We start from the raw sequence: 19,287 nt of genomic DNA on the forward strand, positions 1-19,287 counted from the left end.
GATTTAATTCTCCGCTGAGCGGGGGCGGGGAGTGGGGGGGGCCGGGGCCGCGCCGCGTTTTTTGTAGAGAGGAGAAAATGAAAATAAAAACAAAGGCGGAGCCGACTGGGGGGGGGGCGGCGCCGGTCGCGGTTATTCCCCGTCATTTCTGCCGGAGGCGGAATAGCCGGGGTTGGGGGGGGGGGGTGGGGGTGAGGGGAGTCCCGGTTCCCGGGTCCCTGCAGGGGGTCGCGCCCCGGGATGCTGTCGGCGGTGGCGGTGGCCGTGGCGGTGGCCGTGGCCGTGGCGGTGGCGGTGGCCCTGGCACTGCCCGCCGCCCCCGCGCTGCGGCACCGCCTGGCCCGTTCCGCGCTGCTCCGCGCCGCGGGCCGGTACCGGCGACGGCTGGAGCTGCGGGGCAGCGAGGTGCGGCTCAGCCAGGAGCGGCGGCTGCGGCGGCTGCTGCCCCCCGGCACGGCCCGCGGTGAGCGGGGGGCGGCGGGGCGATGGGGCGGAGGGGGGTTGGTGGTGGGGGGGGGGGGGGGGGGGGGGTCGCGGCGGTCGTCGCCCCCCTCACCCCGCGCCCCTCTCGGCAGGCTCGGAGGCTTTCCGGGAGCGACACCCCCTGCGGCAGAGCTGCCCCGCCGGGGCGCTGGGGGAGGAGGTCCCCCCGCTGCGCCCCTGGGCTCTGCTCCGCAGCTGCTGGGGCACCGACCCCCCGCTGCAGGTAGGGGGGCGCCGGGGCAGGGGAGGAGCGCAGGCACCCCGCACAGGGAGGGCTGCGCTGCTGCCACGGTCTGCCCCCCCTGACCCCCGCTTCTCCCCGCACAGGGGTCCCTGCTCTACCTGGACACCCTCCACGTTGCCTTCCCGCAGGCGCTGGCCCCCCAGGGCACGGCCCTGCTCTCCTGGGCACCCGGTGGCCCCCGCGCCCCGGCGGGGTGGCCCTTGCCTACCCTATACTGCACCCCGGCCGAGGCGGGTGCTCTGCCCTCGAGGGCCGCCGCGCTGCGGGTGCAGCTGCTCTTCGCCCTGCGGATGCGTGCCCTGCACGTGCTGGAGGCCGGGCTGGCCACCGAGCTGCACGATGCGCTGGCGGCCCTGCGTGTCGGCTGGCCCGGCCTGGCCGAGGACCTGGCGCTGGGCAGGCTGAGCCCCCAGCCCGGGTTGCCGGAGGATGCGCGGGGCCGGCTGCAGGCGCTGCTGGCCCCCGATGTCGCCCGGGCAGCCGAGCTCCGGGCCGAGTGCGCCCAGGGCTTCGAGGGCATCGTGCAGCGCCTGTGGCCGCAGCTGGAGGTGGTGGTGGTGGGGACGGCGCATGGCGCGGAGCAGCTCTACTGCGACGCCCTCTGCCAGGCCGACTGCAAGGGGCTGCCGTTCTACTGCCCCTTCTACCGGGCGGCGGGAGGTGAGTGTCCCCAACGTGGGACTGTCCCCACAGCCTGCCCTGGCCGCATGGGTGGAGCCCCTGCCGAATGGCAGCACAAACTCCCCCTGCCCTGACAGACGTGGGTGCATCTCAGCGGCACATCCCTCTCTGGAGAGACCTGCCTGCTCCCTGAAAATGGCTCTGTCCTGGCACCAGCCAAGAGGTTCCCCCTCAGAGGGGGGTGAGGCTGTGTGAGCAGGGACGGGAGGTCTGGGGGGGCTCATGCTGACCCGTGCTGCCCTCTGCTCAGCCCTGCTTGGTGTGAACCTGTGGCCAAAGGAACCAGCGCCCCGATTCTTGCTATGCCCCGACTGGGCTTTCTGCGAGTTCCTGCCCTGCCCGGCCGAGGAGGAGCCACAAACAGTGCTGCTGGGCGAGCTCTGGGAGGGACGCGAGTACGGGCTGGTCCTGACAGCCCGGCCTGGAGAGTACAGGTGCCTCCTCCCTGCTGCGGTGGTCCGGGGGGGCTGCCCACCCCAGCCCCACACCAGCCACCCTCATGCTCCCCCTGCCCACACAGGTGCCGTGCCGGGGAGGTGCTGAGGGTGGCCGGGTTCCACAAGCAGTGTCCCGTGGTGGAGCCTGTCCGCAGGTGAGGACACCCCAGTCTCTGCCCCTCACCTCGGGGGGCTGCGGGGGGGCCCTGCATGGGCAGGGTCCGGATGGGACGGTGCCAGCGGCACCCCCGGCATGGGGCGCCCACCCCTGACCCTGCGCCGCAGGGAGAGCCAGGCGCTGAGCGTGCGGGGCGAGAGCATCCCCGAGGAGCGGTTCTGCCGAAGCCTGTGCCGCGCCGTGGGCATGTGGCCGGGCGCTCGCCTGGTTGACTACGTCTGCGTGGAGAGTGCCTTGCTGGGTGAGTCCCCCCGCGAGCTGCCTGACTCCCCCCAAAAGCGTGGCCAGCACTGCTCGGAGCACTGCTGGCCCTCCTGCGCCCTGCTCGGCCCCGAGGCACCGGTGCTGGGGGGCTGCGGGTGGCTTTAACATGCAAGCGGTGGTGCTGCAGGTGCCTCTTCGGGGGCCTGCGCCCCCCACTACGAGGTGTTCGTGGAGCTGCGGGGCCTGCGGGACCTGTCGGAGGCGCAGCGCTACAAGGTGAGGGGGACGCAGGCTCTGCTCCGGGCACAGCCTGGCACTGCCCGGGGGGCTGCAGCCGCCAGCAGGATCCCGGGCGTCACAGGGGGGAATGGCTGCTCTGCTGGGAAGGGGTGTCGGGGCAGCATGGGCAGCCTGCCCTCTCCCTGCAGCTGGACCAGTGTCTCCAGGAGGATTTTCCCATCTATAAGTCCTTCCGCTTCAAGGGCAGCATCGGGCCCCTGCGCCTGCACCTGGTGGGGGCTGGAGCCTTCGCCCGGCTGCGGGAGGCGCTGGGCTCCCCCCTCCCCATGCCCAGGGTCCTGCGGGAGGAGCGGCTGCTGCAGCTCATCCAGAGCACTGTCATCTCCTAGGGCAGCCCCGGGGGTCCCGCAGCCCTCCTGCCCCTGGGGTTCGCTTGCCGTGAGCCCTCTGGGGAGGGAGCGGGGCTGAGTCCCTGGCCGGGGGTGCAGGTGCCATGGTGCCCAGCCCTGGAGGGTTTGGCTGAGCGGAGCAGATGGAGCCAGCAACGTCAACCGTGCCCCTGCTCCGTGGTGGCGGCAGGTGCTGGGCACTGGTGGGAACCCCAGTCGGTCCTGCCCATGGGGACGGAGCAGGATGGAGCAGGACCCAGCCAAAACTTCCCCGGGAGCCAGGAGGAGCAGCGGAGCCCTGGGCCCGCGCAGGAGCTCGGCTCATCCCTGCACTGTGGCATTTTGTCCCCAGGCAGGGACACCGCGGGCAGGGCACAGGGTGGTCGGGGCTGGCAGGTGCTGGCTGGTTTAGGAAACAATGAGCTCCAGCAAGGGCTGATTTTAATGTTTAAAAAAACAGCAGCAAAATAAAGGAGGATTATCTCTCAAAAATAAATAAAGGGCAGCGCTCTGGGATTGATTTTTTTGTATTATTATTTTTAATCCTCATTAAAGAGATTTCTTGATGACAGCCCCGACTCTGCTCTGGTGGTTGAGATGCTGCTGTTGTTTCCTCGGGGGTCCTGGGGAAGGGGCAGCCATGAATATTTAACCAGTTCAGCGTCTGGCTGGGGCTCTGGGAGCGTTGGGCTGTTTGTGCCTTTGAGGCACAAATGTACCAGGCGGGAGGGACTGGTCCTTTCTCCTTCTGCTCGTTAAGGTTTATTTTAAGGGCTGGAGAGCTGTGGTGCTTGGGGAACCTGCTGTGCAGGCAGCTGCTGCCGGGGTGGGGGCAAGCCAGGCCGCTGGCAGAGGACAATGTCTTGAACAGGGTCCACACAAAGCATCCCCCCAGCGCAGCCAAAACCTCCGCCAGGGATGGAAGCCCGGCTGAGGCTCCATCCTGCCGGCCCTGCCAGAAAAAAACCCTGGGGCAAAATTCCTGGTGCAAACAGGGGAAAAGAAGTGCCTGCGGCTGGGGGGAAAGGATGCCCTGGGTGGAGCTGTGAGCCTGCAGTGACCTGACCCCCGAGCAAAAGCCTCAACCCGCTGCCCAGGAGAGCGGTGCCAGCCCAGGGCTTCACCAGGCGGCTCTGGCTTGTCTCAGCATGGCACCGCCAGCTCTAGTTGCCCCCTGTCCTTGCCTGGGCACTGACCCCGCTGGAGGCTGCAGAGGGGGCGGGTGCCCTAATGGGCATGGCTGGGCTGCAGGGTGCAGGCTCAGTTTGGGTGGCAGGCTGCAGGATGCAAGGTTGATTTGGGTGCCAGGCTGCAGGGTGCAGGTTTGTTTCGGGTACCAGGATGCAGGGTGGGTTTGGGTGCCAGGGTGCAGGCTGGTTTCTGGTAGCAGACTCTAGGGTGCAAGCTCAGTTTGGGTGCCGGGCTGCAGGGTGCAAGGTCGGTTTGGGTGCCAGGCTGCAGGGTGCCAGGCTGCAGGGTGCAGGTTCGTTTCGGGTACGAGGATGCAGGATGCAGGCTGGGTTTGGGTGCCAGGGTGCAGGCTCGTTTCAAGTACCAGGCTTGAAGGGTGCAAGGTCGATTTGGGTGCCAGGCTGCAGGGTGCAGGTTCGTTTTGGGTACCAGGGTGCAGGATGCAGGGTGGGTTTGGGTGCCAGGGTGCAGGCTGGTTTCTGGTAGGAGGGTCTAGGGTGCAGGCTCGTTTTGGGTGCCGGGCTGCAGGGTGCAAGGTCGATTTGGGTACCAGGCTGCAGGGTCGTTTCGGGTACCAGGCTGCAGGGCGTGGGCTGGGTGGGGGTGGCCGGCTGCAGGGTGCGGGCTTGGCCCGGGTCCCGCCGGGATGGGGCGGCCGCCGGGCCCTGGCGCTGCGGCGCTGGGCGGAGGCCGGGGGGGGTTTTCCCGGCGGCGGGAGGTGCCGGTGCCCGCTCCCCGCCGCTGCAGCCCGGGGCGGGGGGGGCCGCGCCGTCCCCATCCCCGTCGCCGTCCGCGGCCCCGCCCCCGGCGCGGCCCGTCCCCTCCTCCCGGCCGCGCCGCCTCCCGCCCGCTCCGCCACTGAGCCCGCAGCGGCGGCGGCGGCGGCGGGCGCAGGCTCCGGGGGCGCCCGGGGCCCCGCGGCGGCCGCTGCCCTGAGGCCGCGGGGGATGGCGGAGGGGCCCCGGGGCGCCCCGCCGCCGGGATCGCCCCGCCCCGCCGCCCCGCTGCCCAACGGGCCCCGCGGCGGCGGCGGCGGCGGCGGCGGCAGCCCCGGCTCGGGCTCGGGCAGCAGCAGCCGCGAGGACTCGGCGGAGCGGAGCCCCGCGCCCGCCGCGCCCCGGGCCAGCATCATGAAGGTGAGAGCACGGCCCCGGCCCCGGCCCCGGCCCCTCCCGCCCCGCCCCGCCCCGCGGCGCGCTCCGGTGTCCCCCGGGACCCGCGCAGGGGTCGGGGGTCCGAGCGATGCCCCCCCCCGCGGGAGCTGCGCGTCCCCCGGCCCCGGAGCCAGCGGGTACCGGCCCCGCCAGCCCGCGATGCCCGCCGTGCCCGCCGCCCCCCCGAGTCCCCGCCGAGCCCGGCCGGGCACTGCCCGCACCCGTGGGGAGGCTTTGGGGAGCCGGGGGGCAGCTGCAGCCCCGGATCGGTGCCCGGGGGTCGCCCGCCCGGCCGGACGCCGGGCTTTGCCTCCGGTCCGCGGCACCGGGCTCGCCGGGGATGCTCTTGCCAGGGCCGGCACGGCATCCCCTGGCCCTGCTCGGCACCCTGGGTCCCCAAGGGCAAAGCCTGGCTCGGGCTTCGTGCGCTGCCGGGCCAGGCCTGTCCTCTCTGCGTGGCCGTGGGTTGCCCCGTCCAGCCGCCGCCGGTCCCGCGGGTCCCCTGCATGGCCACGCTGCTCCTGCCGCGGGAGCCACGCCGCAGCATCACCCTGTCCTGCTCAGGGCACCCATGGGTGCCGGCGAGGAGACGCCTGCTCCTTGCTCCCGAGCACCTTGGGCCCGGCCTGGCCGGCTCCCGACCCGCTCCCGACATCTCCCCGGGGCCGTGCCGCGGCCGGGCGGGGGCACCGGCGGGGCCGTGGGGCAGGGAGGGTCTCTGGGGGTCTCCCGCGTGGGTGGGCAGTGGGTCACATGCGCCCTTTCCTCAATGAGCCCCCCCCTAATTGCGCTTGTGCCGGCGATGCTCGCTGACACAATAGGTCGCGTCCGCCCGGGACCCGCCTCCCCGCTCTTGGCAGCCTATTTTGAGCCGGGATTGCTCCGGTGCTATTAATACCCCGTGTGGGGGCTGTTCCCGTGGTGCCGCCCCAGCCCCGCTCCTCTGCCCCCGGCACCCGGTTCCCTGGGCAGAGGCGTCGGCCGGAGGGACCCCGCGCCCCCCGGGTTCCCGCTGCAAACTGTTGCGGGAGCGGCCGGGCTGAGCCCCGCGCGGTGGCGGCGAGGAGACCTCCCGGGGCTCCCGAGCAGCCCGAGGCCGGGACCGGTGCGCCGTCTCTGCCCGGTTTCCCTGGGGACCTCGCTGGGGTCTCCCGCTCCTCACGGGGCCGGGCAGCGACGCTTCCCGCCGCCCCCTGGCCGGGAAGCAGCCGCGGGCGGGGGGTGAACCCCCGCTTGCCCCCGGGCTGGGGGCACCCCCCCGTCACCGTCGTGCGTCACCGCGGGATTTGGCCTCACGTGAAGGTCGGTGGCCCCGGGCCAGCGCCGGGGGTGGGGAGGGCTGGCGGGAGCGGGTCAGGCCTGGCCACCGTCCCCAGCCTGTGCTGGTCCGCCGTGCATCTCCGAGCCCCCTCAGGGCCTGATCCTGCCCCGGTGCTGGAGGGCTGCAGGTCCCAAGTCCCACAGCCGGGAGCTCCCCGGGCTGGGCCTGGCTGTGCCCCGGGACCCGTCCTTGGGCGGGGGGGGCGGGCGGGCGGGCGGGCAGGGGGCGGTGGGCAGACACGCTGCCCGTGGGCACCGGCCGCCCGCGCCGCGCTTCTCCTGCCCTCCCCGCTTCGGAGGCAGCGCTCCTGCCGCTGCCTCAGCACAGCCCTCCTGTCCCTGAGAGACAACAGGGGACAGAGCGCGTCCCCCGCCAGCCCCTCACCGGCTGAGACCCCTGTGTGCCGGGGCCGGGGAGGGGATGGCTGCTGGCGACGTGGAAGCACGTGTGGGGAGAGCTGCCGGCTCTGTTATTTTTTGGAATTTCCAGAAAAGGCTGGAGGAGTGAATCTGAAAGCGAGAATCGGCGGCTGGGCTGGGGCAGGGGGAGCCCGGGCCCGGCCGTGCCGGGCAGCGATGGGACATCCCCGTGCTCTGGCTGGAGGAGCTGCTCCCGGCTTTCTGAGGCTGGAAGCGGAGGGTCTGGAGATCCGGTGGGCTGGAAGGATGCTGGAAGGGGACTGGGAGCATGCTGGATCTGTTCCTCCCTGCTGCAGGAGGTGACCCTTGCCCAGCGCCCCGCTGCCCCGTGTCCTGCGTGGGCCCCGTCCCGCGGCAGCCCCAGGAGCCGTACGGTGCCTCTGTGCGGGGCTCCGGCTCCGCGGCCCCTCGCTGCGTAGCGGCAGCTGGTGCCGCGGGGAGTGGATGTGTCACTCGCTCTCTTCTTGGCAGGGAACAAACGGCGGCAGAAAAGCCCTGGCTGTGCCTGGCCTCCCACTGCCTCCGCTCCGGTGCTACCGGCTGTCGTCCGCATCCCTGCTCGCGCTGCCCGGCCCGGGATGGGAGCAAGTGGGAAGAACCGGGATGCGGGGAAGCCGGCTGTGGATGAGTCCCGACACGGCCAGGTTGGGGGGGAACAACCCCGTACCCACGGCCGGGAGAGGGGTGCTACTGCCGGGGCGGCGGCAGTCCTGCTCCCCGGGCTGGCCAGCGGAACCGCGGGCGGGCGGGACGCCTCAGCCCCACGGGCTTTCGGTTCCTCTGTCTGCTGCTGCGCTGCGGGGACCCCCGCCGGCCGATAACGGGAAGGGACGGGAGGCCGATGGGCCCTTCCCCACCCCCGGGCTGCGGAGCCGGTTGCTTTGGCCGGTAACGCCGGCGGTCACATGGCGGCTGAGATTAAAGCTGCCGCGCTGGCCGGGACACTAATCACGGGAGGTAATTGCCTGAAGAGGTGATTAGTACACGCTGCAGAGCCGGGAGGGGCGCCGGTCGGACGTGCCCGCCGTGCCCAGGCTGATGCCCGCGCTCGCCGTGGTCGGCACCGGCACCGCGTCTTCCCCCCGCAGAGCCGGGCTGTGCGGGAGCGGTGCGTGTGGCAGGAGCCCTACGTGCTGGATGCCCTGCTCCTGCCGGAGCCCTGTCCGTGCCCGGGGACGCTCCCTACTCCCGCGGCCGTGGGTGCCGCCTCCTCCCGCCTCCGCTGCTCGATGGGGCTCCGCGGCCCCGGCTGCCCGCACCGCTCCCGCTCCTGCCCGCACCTCGCGGGGCACCGAGCAGGGCGTCCACAGGCGCGAAGCCCGCCTGGGAAGCGCCGTTGCAACGGGCTGCCGGGGAGCAGCGGCTTTTCCCCACCGGTCCCCGGGCCGGGGTGTGAAGCCGGCGGGCGGGAGGCCCCGCAGGGCCGCTGCCACCGGCTCGCTGGGGGCAAACACCGAGAGCTGCGGGAGCGGAGCGTCTGCACCCCAAGGCGCCGCAGCAGGCGCCCCCTCCCCTTGCCCGAGCCTTGGGGGGCTGCAGGGAGGGCGTTCGGGGGGGGGGGCCCGGCGTGGCTGTGCCGGAGGGTGGGTCCGGCTGGCTGCGGTGGGCGCAGCGGGGGCAGGTCCCCGGGCGCTGGGTGCTCGCAGGCCCCCCGCCCGTGTTTCCTTTCCGGATGGATTTCCTGTTTTCGGCTGTGGGGCCCGCTGCGGAGCCGCCCGGGGTGGGGTGCGCCGGTGCGGGGGGGTCCTGCCCGGGGCAGGAGGGGGCCGCTCCCCGGTGCCAGCCGTCACTTAGCGGGGGGGGGGGAGTGGGCGGGGGCGAGGGCCGGGGCTGCCCGTCAGTGGGGCGCTCAGGTTGCTGCTCGCAGGAAGCCACCCGGCGGCGAGTCCTTCCCCGCGGGGCTGGCCCCATGGCGTGACCTGCCGCTGAGCCCCCCCGCTGAGTAGGGCTGGTCGGGGTCCTGCGCCCCGGCACGGTGGCCCCCGGCTCAGCCCCGGGGACGATTGTCCCGGCTGGATACTGGGGCTTCGGGGGATGCCGTGCCCCCACTGCCCGGGGAGGCTGCAGAGGAGAGGGGGCAGCTGCTGGCTGTTGGGGGGTCCGGGAGGCGGCCTGAGCAGGGGACACCCCCCCGGAGCCGGCTGGCACAGAGGCAGGATGCTGGCGCTCAGCCGTCTCTCGGAGCAATCTGGCAGCGAGAGGATGCGAAAAGCTCCCTCATCCGAGATGGGGGAAACAGCCCCCACGCGAGGCCGAGTGGGGTCAGGGAGCGGGGCTGCAGAGGAAGGGCCGGATCCAGTGTGGGGCCGGGGGCCGGGGCTGATCCCCCTCCCCAGGACGTTGTGTCCTGGGTACCCTTGGGGGGAGTTGGCTGCCACCTGCGTCACCTGTCCCGATTGCCCTGGGTCGGGGCTGCCTGGCCCCACAGGGGCAGATTCAGGCCCTTGGGATGAGGCACGGGGACGTGCTCGCCCAGGCCACCAGCCCGCTCTGCTGTGGAAATTGTCGGGGTGCCTGAGGGGGACACCCCCTTGCCCTCAACCCAGGCAGCTGGGCAGCACCTGCCTCTGCCGGAGACACCACCAGATTAGAGGTGACTCACCATAATCTTGAAGTGGATTAAATCTCCTCCTGCTGCACTACTTAATGAAATCCATCCCATAATATTCGCCCAGCCCTGCTGTTCCCCCTCATCCCCCCGCCCCCTCCAGCCCCTTGGCAGCAGCGTCCCCCTTCCCTGCTGAGGGTCAGGGCTGGCGCAGGGGTACGGACAGATTGTGGGCATGGGGTGCAGGCAGCAGACAGCCCTTACCCCCTGGGACCCCCATCGGGGCAGCAGCGGCCATGGGCTGTGCAGGACAGGGCCAGGGGCCATACTTGTCCCCAGTGTGCGACACTTGCGGGGGGCTGTCCTGCACCGCTCCCTGGCAGACGAAGTGTGGGGGGGTCTGGCTTGGGCTCCCCAGGAGCAGCTCTGCCCCCGCCTCAGGGTGCCCCAGGCATCCTCGCACCCCACTGCCATGGTGCCCGGGGTCAGTGCAAGGGACACAGGCGTGAGGGCCCGTGGCGTGTGTCCCTCTGCAGGGATGCGGCTGCCGTGGGCACAGGCTGGTCCTGCCAGACGCCTGTTTTCCTCTGGTGTCCCCGGGCCAGGGAGACGGGGACCATGCCGGGCTGCCTGTGCATGGCTGTGCCTCCACGGGTGCATGAGCAGTGGGGAAGGATCCGGCTCAGGGCCGGGAGCAGGAAGGAAGGAAGGAAAGCAGAGTTAAAATAAGCCAGGCAGTGAGCTGTGGGGGAGGCCAGGGCTGGAGCCAGCTCCCAGCCTCCAGGGAGATGGTCAGACTGGGGTGGACTGGACTTCACGTGGCACTGGGGCACCCTGGGGTGCTGTGCTGTGCATTGGGGACGGGGTGGGGAAAGAGAGTGTGGCTGGGGGGTGTCAGGAGCTGGTGGGACGTATGCTCCCTGTCCTGTCCCTGACGGCTCTGCCCCCTTCTCCCACCCTGGCAGGATGGCTCCCGGCAGCGCCCGCCGCAGAAGAAGAAGACAGTGTCCTTCAGCACCATGCCCAATGACCGCAAGATCAACAGCACGGCCGCCTGCATCTCCTTCATGCTGGAGGGCTGCGAGCTGAAGAAGGTGCGCTCCAACTCCCGCATGTACAGCCGCTTCTTCGTGCTGGACGCTGACATGCGTTCCATGCGCTGGGAGCCCTCCAAGAAGGACTCAGAGAAGGCCAAGATTGAGATCAAGTCAGTGAAAGAGGTGCGTGTGGGCAAAAAGACTCCCGTCCTGCGCAGCAATGGCCTCTCCGACCAGTTCCCAGATGAGTGCGCCTTCTCCATCATCTACGGTGACAACTACGAGTCCCTGGACCTGGTGGCCAGCTCGGCTGATGTGGTGAGCGCCTGGGTGATGGGGCTCCGGTACCTGGTGTCCTACGGGAAGCACACCCCTGAGGCGCCCGGGACCGGCCACCCCAGCCTCCGGACCTCCTGGATCTCCTCCGTCTTCGATCTCGCCGACCTGGAGAAGTCTGGCCGCATCCCCGTGTCCCGGGCTGTGCAGCTGATCAAAGCACTCAACCCAGGCATGAAGACCTCCACCATTGAGCTGAAGTTCAAGGAGCTGCAGAAGGCCAGCGAGCGTCCTGGCACGGAGGTGGCCTGCGACCTCTTCGTGGAGGCGTACTGCGAGCTCTGCACCCGCCCCGAGATCTTCTTCCTTCTGGTGCAGTTCTCCAGCAACAAGGAGTACCTGGGTCTGAAGGACCTGCTGATGTTCCTGGAAGTGGAGCAGGGCATGGAGGGGGTGACGGAGGAGAAGTGCTTGGAGATCATCGGCAAGTACGAGCCCTCCAAGGAGGGCCGGGAGAAGGGCTACCTGGCCATCGACGGCTTCACGCGCTACCTGCTCTCCGCTGACTGCTCCATCTTCGACCCGCAGCACCGCAAGGTGTGCCAGGACATGGCGCAGCCCCTCTCCCACTACTACATCAGCTCTGCCCACAGCGCCTGCCTGCTGGAGGACAACTTCTGGGGCCGCTCAGACATCAGCGGCTACATCAGCGCCCTGGGCTTGGGCTGCCGTAGCATCGAGCTGGTGCTGTGGGACGGCCCTGAGGGCGAGCCCGTGGTCTACACCAGCCCCTCGGCCGCCTCCTGCGTGCCCTTCCGTGCCGTGGTGGGGCTGATTGACCAGCACGCCTTCACCGCCTCCGCCTACCCCCTCATCCTCTGCCTGGTGGTGCGCTGCTCGGCCCCCCAGCAGCGCCTCGCCGCCCAGTGCCTGCGCAAGACACTGGGGGAGAAGCTGTACCTGGAGCCCCCCAACCCCACCGCCTCCTACCTGCCCTCCCCGGAGCAGCTCAAGGGCCGCATTCTCATCAAGGGCAAGAAGCTGCCACCGGGCTGCGAGGACAGCGAGGGGGAGGTGTCAGACGAGGAGGAAGGCTGGGAACTGGCGCGGCGGCTGGGCCAGGAGGAGCGGGAGGCGCCAGAGGGAGGTGGCCCGCGGCGGGTGCGCCTCAGCCGGGAGCTCTCGGAGCTGGTGAGCCTCTGCCAGGCCGTCCCCTTCCAGGACTTCGAGAGCTCGCGGCGCGGGCAGCACTACTGGGAGATGTGCTCCTTCAGCGAGGTGGAGGCGGGACGCTTCGCCAACGAGTGCCCGGCCGAGCTGGTGAGCTACAACAAGCGGTTCCTCTCCCGCGTCTACCCCAGCCCCATGCGCATTGACGCCAGCAACATGAACCCCCAGGACTTCTGGAAGTGCGGCTGCCAGATGGTGGCCATGAACTACCAGACGCCGGGGCTCATGATGGACCTGAATGCGGGCTGGTTCCGGCAGAACGGGGCCTGTGGCTATGTCCTGCGCCCCGCCATCATGCGGGAGGAGGTCTCCTACTTCAGTGCCAACGCCAAGGACTCCTTGCCCGGGGTGCCTGCCCAGCTCCTGCACCTCAAGGTCATCAGCGGGCAGAACCTGCCCAAGCCCAAGGGCTCGGGGGCCAAGGGGGAGGTGGTGGAGCCCTACGTCTGCGCCGAGATCCACGGCATCCCAGCCGACTGCGCTGAGCACCGCACCAAGACGGCCCTGCAGAGCGGGGACAACCCTGTCTTTGACGAGAGCCTGGAGTTCCAGATCAACCTGCCGGAGCTGGCCGTCCTGCGCTTCGTCGTGCTGGACGACGACTACATCGGGGACGAGTTCATCGCCCAGTACACCATCCCCTTTGAGTGCCTGCAGCCCGGCTACCGCCACGTCCCCCTCCAGTCCCTGGCCGGGGAGCCCCTGCCCCACGCCACCCTCTTTGTGCATGTGGCCATCACCGACCGCCGCGGCGGGGGCAAGGGGCACCGCCGGGGGCTGGCAGGGCGTCGGGGCCGCCGGGTGCGGGAGTACACCTCCACCAAGGCCACTGGCATCAAGGCCATCGATGAGGTCTTCCGGACGGCCACCCAGCCACTGCGGGAGGCCACCGACCTGCGGGAGAATGTGCAGGTACGGACCCCATGGAGGCGCTGGGGACCTGGTTTCTGCGGGGGAGGACGGGGCTGGACTGTGAGCGGTGGGGAGCCCGGGCGTCCCCCTCTTCCTGGGGGATGTGGGTGAGGAGCCTCGTCTGGAGCAGAGAGCTGGGGGAAACTGGGCAATCCAAGGGGGGGCTCTTGGGGGCCCTCTGGGGCTGAGCCTCTAACGCTGGTGTCTGCCCGCAGAACGCACTGGTCTCCTTCAAGGAGCTGTGTGGCCTGACGCCCGCTGCCAACATGAAGCAGTGCATCCTGACGGTGGCCACGTGGCTGCTGCACAGTGACAGTGCGCCCAGCGTCACCCTCAACCTGGCAGAGAAGTACCCCCCCATGGAGGCCCAGGGCCCCATCCCGGACCTGCTGCGCAAGGTCCTCACCGCCTACGAGACGGTAAGTGCCGTTCCACCGGGGCTCGGCTTCTCGTGGGGATGCTCCGGCAGCATCGGGACCATCGTCCTGCCCAGGACAGGGGACCCCGAACTTGCTGCACCCATCCCGGTGCAGGGGGAGGCTGGCAGGGGGCTGCGTGGGGGGCTGTGCAGGGAGGAGGCTTGTGGAGGCTCAGGCTTGCCTGGCTCGCTATGAGCCCTGGGGGTGCCCGTCCCCTTGCCCGTGCTGCCTGCACCCTGTGCCGGGGCTGGCTGGCGGGGTGTCCCACGGTCCCGCCTTGCGGGAGAAATCCCATTAATGGCCCAGCCCGGAGCTGCTTCCTTCCTTTGTGTTGGAGGGGGACCTGGCTGCCAGCCAGGCGCTGGTCACACCACACCTGGCTGGACCAGACCCCGGCCACCACGCTGCGGGGAGGGGCAACCCCTGCCGGAGCCCCTTCTCCCCATCCTCTCTGCCTGGGGGTGCGTGAGTCCGGGGGGGGCGCGTGGGTCCAGGGGGTGCCCAACTCCTCACGCTGCCCCTCTCCCCAGATGATCCAGACCAGCCGGACGCTGATCGAGTCCGCCGACGCGGTGTATGGGAAGCTCATCCAGGCGCAGCAGGCAGGTGGGTGCTGGGGGGGGACTGGCCTAGTCCCGGAGCTGCTCTGTGCCAGACACATCCCGGGGTGGGGACGATGCTGGGCTGGGGGCTTGTGTCCCCACAGGACTCGGTTCAGGGGGGGCTGGCACCACTCTCCAGCCCTGCGCACGGGCATGGCAACGCACGCCGGTGTTTTTGGCTGTGCACAGCAGAGGACGAGGGGTGCGTGTCTGCACCCCCCCGGTGGGTGCGTGCCATGGCTGGGGTGCAGCGGCAGAGCAAACGGGGCCGAGCGGCTGTGGGAGAGCCATTTGCGGCTGGGGCGGCCCCGAGCCCGGCTCCGCGGTTTTCTCGTGTCCCGGCAGCACCGGGGGAGGGGCCCGGGGGGCGCTTCCCCGTGCCGGGGCAGGGTGCTGGGCTGCGGGGGCTGCAGGGGCTGTGCGGGAGGGAGGAGAGAGAGGGGAGCGGAGGAGGCTGATGAGGAAGCGGGGAAGAGTCATTAGCTGCCAAACGCCGGAATATAATTAGCACCAGAAATAACAGACTGGGGCTGACGGTAGAAGTGGCAACTGAATGTTACGACTTCCAAGACACATGGCTGAACCCACACAGGCAGGTGCTGCCGGCTGCCTGCCCCGGCCTCCCCCCCCCGGCCTCCCCTACCCCCCCCCCCCCCCCCGCGGCGGCTGCCCCGGACCCCCGGCCGCACTCCGGGCACCGACGGCTGCGCGGCCCCGCAGGGGCGGCCCCGGCCACCCCTCGTGTGGGCTCCCCGCGGGGCTGGGAGAGCCGCCAGGAGCTGGAGGGGCCGGGGGGGTAGAAGGGGGCCCCCTCTGCCCCCCCCCCCCGCCGGTACCAGCCTTGCTGCCAGCAGCCCTATTTGTTCCCTGCCGGCGCGGCAGCCCGGAACTCCCCGAGCTCTTGGCTTTGGGCTCCGCCACCGCTGCCAGCGCCGGGGGGAACGGCGGTGGGGATGGGGGGGGGGACGCGGGCTGCGGGGCTGGGGTGCGGGACACGGGGGGGGGGCTCTCCGCCGCTCTGCCTGGGGGAGCCCCGCTGCGGTGCTGGGAGGGGGCGGGTCGCCGCGGGGCAGAGGGGCTCTGCGGGCGGCGACCCCTCGCGGCGGTGGCAGGGGGCAGTTTGGGGGGGACTGAAACACACACACACCCCCCCCCCGACCTCCCCATTGCGCCCGGGCCAGCCCCGGCGATGCCGACCCGATGCGGGGGGGGGTGGGTGCTGCGGGGTCCGGGGAGGCGCCGGCTGCGGGCGGGGGGTGCGGGGCCGGGGGGGGTGGTGCTGATTGACGGCGCGTGGGCGGGCGGGCGCGCGTGGGAGCCCTCGCGTGGGCCCGGAGCCGGTGCTGCGTCAGGGCGGGGGGGGTAAATATAGCACCCGCTCACGGGGACGTCACGCGCTGCACGGCGCGGGGGCTCGCGCTCCGGGGGGGGGGGGGGGGGGGGACACGACGACGACGACGACGACGACCCGCTGCCAGCCCCCCGGGTGGGCCGCGGTGGGGGCCATGCCGCTGGCCACCACGGGCTGGCGCCCAGCGCGGGGACGGGGCGGGGGGGGCTCCCCCGTTGTTCCCGGCACGGGGTGGGGGGGACGGGACTCGGGGCTCTTGGGGCGGCGGGGAACCTACCCTGCCCGCACCCCCCCCGTGCCGGGCGGGGGGCGTCCCTCCGGCTGTGTCCCTGTGAGGGGGGGGGGGGGTGTTGTGGCCATCCCCGTGGCCCCGCGCCCGCTGAGCGCCGCCCCCGCCCGCAGGGATGGATTTCCACAAGGAACTGCCCCGCATCGAGGCCAAGGAGGGGCTGCGGGGCCGCAAGCTGCAGAAGGCGCTGGAGAGCTTCGCCTGGAACATCACCGTCCTCAAGGTGAAGGGCGAGGGCCGCCCCTTCCCCTCCCCAGCCGCCCCCGGGGGGCGCTCCCTGAGCGCTGGGGGTGTCCCCGGCCAGTTCAGGGGGTCCCGGCGGTGATCCCCCCGGCCTCCCGCAGCCCACGCTCCGTCGGTCCCCGGCCCTGACGGCCTCCCTCTCCCCGCGCAGGGCCAGGCCGACCTCCTGAAGCACGCCAAGGCGGAGGCGCTGGACAACCTGTGGCAGATCCACAACGCGGGACAGTCCTGCGGTATCGGCAGGAACGGCTCGGCCTCGCCGGAGCCCTCCCGGCTGCGCGCCCCGCTGGAGCCCATCCCGGAGACGGAAGGAGGCGGCGACGCGGCGTCCTGCTGACCCCGGCCTGGGGCTCGGGGGCCCGGACTGAGCACCCCCCCGCCCGCAGGGGCCGGGGGTAGGAAGCCCCAGCCTGTCCAGGGACGGGCAGCCGCCTGCCCGCAGGCTCGGGGTGCGGGGAGGGACGCCTGCGGGGCCGCTGCCCGCGCTCCGCCGTGCCGAGGGGCTGCGGCGGGGCCCAGCGGGGAGGTCGGGGAGGGGTAGCCCCGCTTCCACTTGCCCCCACCCCCGAGCTCGCCGGGGACTCATCCATCTCCCCCCATCCGCTTCTGGAGCAAGCGTCCTGCCGCGGGGCCCGCGGGGATGCTGGCACCCCGGTGCCCGTGTGCATGTGCCCCCCCACCCTACACTGCCCGACCCCCCTCATAAAAGCAGCCCCCGGACTGGGCTCCTGCCCCTCTCCAGGGCCGCGGGTGTTGTCTTCGCCAGCCCCTGCCTGGCGGGAAGGGTCCTGGCCTGTCGCTGTCCCCTCTCCGCGGGGCAGCGGGTCCCTCCCCCCTCCCTGGCGTCCCCAGCCCCCGCGCTGTGCAGAGGGGCCGGGCGGCTCTGGGGTGCAGCGGGCGGGGGGGGCCGCTGCAGACCAGCCTGGGCAGCAGATGTGGCTTCTGGCATCGCATCAGGGAAACGTCGGGGCTCGTCCCCCGGGCTAGGGGGGCCCCGCGCGGGCCAGGGGTGAGGGGTGGTCTGGGGTCGGACCGGGGCTGCGGAGCGTTATAAAGAGTGCGAGACCCAGCCCTACGCCCTGCTGCTCCCTCCATGGCGGGATGGGGTCACCAAAGGGGATGTGGCACTGGGGACAGGGATCATCCCTCCCTTGGCACCGGCCCAAGCGCAGGGTGACGGCTCCCCACGTCAGGGAGCCTGCGGCTGCCGGCGCCCCTTTGTTCGGGGAGGTAATTAGCCTAATGGGGCCGCCGGGAGCGGACCGGCGCCTCCCCAGCGCTGCCCTGCAGCCCCTTTGTGCCGGCCCGGCCGCAGAGCCCGCGGGCAATTAGGGCCTCATTAATGCCACGCACCCTGGCCACCGCGCCCGGCCCGCCGGCACCCGCACAATGAGAAGCTGCAAATGAGGGGAAAGGCCTGGCTAGTCTCCGGGCTACCGGCCCCAGCGAGCCCGCGTCTCCCGGAGACCGGCCGCTCCCGCCCGGCCCCGACGGTATTTTTGGCCGCGCCATTGTGCCGGGTCCTATAAAGCAGCGGCGGCGGCGGCGGCGGGCGGGAGGGCGCGGGGTTCTGTGCGGGACATGCCCCAGCACCGCTCGACTGCCTGAAGACCCCGGGAAGAATGGAGGTACCCAGCGCCAAGGTGGGGCCGGGGGGCTGCAGCCGCGGCGCTGGGAGGGCAGCGGCTGCGGGGAGGTCGGGGTGGGGGGTCCGGGGGTGCAGGGGGCACGGCCGGTTCCTCCCCGGGGCTCCCCGACCGTGGCCAGCAGTCTCTCGGGGGGGGTCAGCCCCGTGTGGGCTTCTCGGGAGGGCGCTGGGCGGGTGGTGCCCGCGGTGTCGCGCCTGGATGACACCGCTGCTCGTCCCGTGGCACTCGGGGACGGTGTTTGCCGTCGCTGCCCGGTGCTGGGGGGCGGCAGCCGCCTGTGGTCGGGGGCTGGGGGTGAGGTGCTGGCCGCGGGACTGGGGCACCCCCGGGAGCAGGGCACCCCCGGGGCAGCGGGGACGAGCAAGGAGCGCTGCAGCGAGCGGGGCGGACGGGAGCCGGGATACCGGCGGGCGCGGCAGCAGGACCTGGGGGCAGCCCCAGGGCTGTGCGGGCCCCGCTCTCCGGTGCTGTCGGTTGCCCCGCTCTGACGCTGCCCGTCGCTCCGGTAGCTCCCGCGGGCTGCCTGCCTCCTCCTGCTGCTGCTGCTGCTGCTGGGCTCCATGGCCGCCGCCCGGCAGAGCCTGCCCGAGTGTTGCCGGCAGAAGACCTGCTCCTGCCGCATCTACGACCTGCTGCACGGCATGGGCAACCACGCCGCCGGCATCCTCACGCTGGGCAAGAGGAAGAGCGTCCCGCCGGCGTTCCAGAGCCGGCTCTACCGCCTGCTGCACGGCTCCGGCAACCACGCCGCCGGCATCCTCACCATGGGCAAGCGCGGGGAGCCCCCCGGCCCCGCCTGCCACGGCGCGTCGGGCTGCCCCGGGGGCGCGGATCCCCAGGCCACGCCGGCGCTGCGGGGCTCGGCCGCCAGCCCCGCGGAGTGCCAGGGACACTCGGGGAAGGACCTGACGAAGAGCCAGGCTCAGGGAGCTGCCAAGAGCTTTTACTGAGCGGGGTGGGGTCAGCGGGAGCGGAGAGGAGGTCCCTGGGGGGACGGACCCCGGAGCTCGGTGTAAATAGCACTTTTACATACCTCCTCCTGGCCCCGAACGAGCCTGCGCAGGGCACCGCGGGCACCGCTGGCCTTTTACAATAAACGGTAGCCTGACGTTTGCCGGCTCTGCCTTCTGCCTGGGAGGGGCCGGGGGGGCACAACACCGCGCCGGGGGGACACAGCACCGCACCGGGGCAGCCGGTGAGGCTGGTGCCTTCCTCTGTGGTGCCGGCACTGGGGGCGTGCGCGGGACCTGCTGGTGGATGCGGGACCAAAACTGGGGAGAACCGAGCCTCCGCCAGGCGGCCCGGAACTGGAGGGGTATGTGAAGCCCCCCTAAAGGGCTCAGAGCACCCCCCACCACAGCACAGGGAACCTTTGGTGACCCTCTCGTGGCCACAGGTCCCTGACTTCCACCCCACCCCACTGCCCTCCCACTGTCCCGTCCCCACGCAGGGTCCTGGGGAGGGGTCCGTCTGGGTCCTGTCACCCCTGGGTGCCCCTCAGGGGGTCCCGCAGGGCATTGCCTTGCCCTGCAGCCCCCGAGCTGGCTGTCCCCAGGGTAGAGCCCCCAGCGGTGGGGCTGGTGTCCCACAGCAGGAGCCCCCGGGGACGCCGGGTCCTGCCCCCTCCTCAGCCTCCATGGAGCCCGGGAGGGCCGGTGCCTCCCAGTGCTGAGCGGGCTGGTACCGAGCAGGTCCCAGTGCAGCCGGTGCCTCCCGGGGCCGAAGGGTCCGGTGTCCCCGGGACAGAGCGACCTGCCCCCAAGCGGGTGCCGGTGCCCGCCGCTGCAGAG

General features: G+C 71.7%; 3 protein-coding genes across 4 annotated transcripts; all 3 read left to right on the forward strand.

The window, feature by feature from the left end:
* The first annotated feature begins 215 nt into the window (after positions 1–215).
* On the forward strand, positions 216–3,427 carry GHDC (GH3 domain containing). The gene is made up of 8 exons (XM_054224726.1): positions 216–463; positions 576–706; positions 811–1,387; positions 1,659–1,842; positions 1,929–2,000; positions 2,131–2,264; positions 2,415–2,503; positions 2,656–3,427. The coding sequence occupies exons 1-8, from the start codon at positions 241–243 to the stop codon at positions 2,854–2,856; spliced, it is 1,611 nt and encodes a 536-aa protein (XP_054080701.1). The 5' UTR covers positions 216–240; the 3' UTR covers positions 2,857–3,427.
* A 1,567-nt stretch (positions 3,428–4,994) lies between these two features.
* LOC128919381 (inactive phospholipase C-like protein 2) lies at positions 4,995–16,814 on the forward strand. Of its 2 annotated transcripts, none has more exons than XM_054224681.1 (6): positions 4,995–5,183; positions 10,455–12,944; positions 13,160–13,363; positions 13,894–13,969; positions 15,719–15,828; positions 16,000–16,814. In XM_054224681.1, the coding sequence occupies exons 1-6, from the start codon at positions 4,995–4,997 to the stop codon at positions 16,183–16,185; spliced, it is 3,255 nt and encodes a 1,084-aa protein (XP_054080656.1). In that variant the 3' UTR covers positions 16,186–16,814. The 2 variants fall into 2 exon arrangements, with proteins under 2 accessions (XP_054080656.1, XP_054080657.1); XM_054224682.1 differs by lacking the exon at positions 4,995–5,183 and adding an exon at positions 6,422–6,503.
* A 771-nt stretch (positions 16,815–17,585) lies between these two features.
* Positions 17,586–18,594, forward strand: HCRT (hypocretin neuropeptide precursor). The gene has a single exon (XM_054224509.1). The coding sequence runs from the start codon at positions 18,058–18,060 to the stop codon at positions 18,445–18,447; it is 390 nt and encodes a 129-aa protein (XP_054080484.1). The 5' UTR covers positions 17,586–18,057; the 3' UTR covers positions 18,448–18,594.
* The last annotated feature ends 693 nt before the right edge of the window (positions 18,595–19,287 follow it).

This window comes from Rissa tridactyla, chromosome 19 (genome assembly GCF_028500815.1).
Source record: "Rissa tridactyla isolate bRisTri1 chromosome 19, bRisTri1.patW.cur.20221130, whole genome shotgun sequence".
Taxonomy (NCBI): Eukaryota; Metazoa; Chordata; class Aves; order Charadriiformes; family Laridae; genus Rissa; species Rissa tridactyla.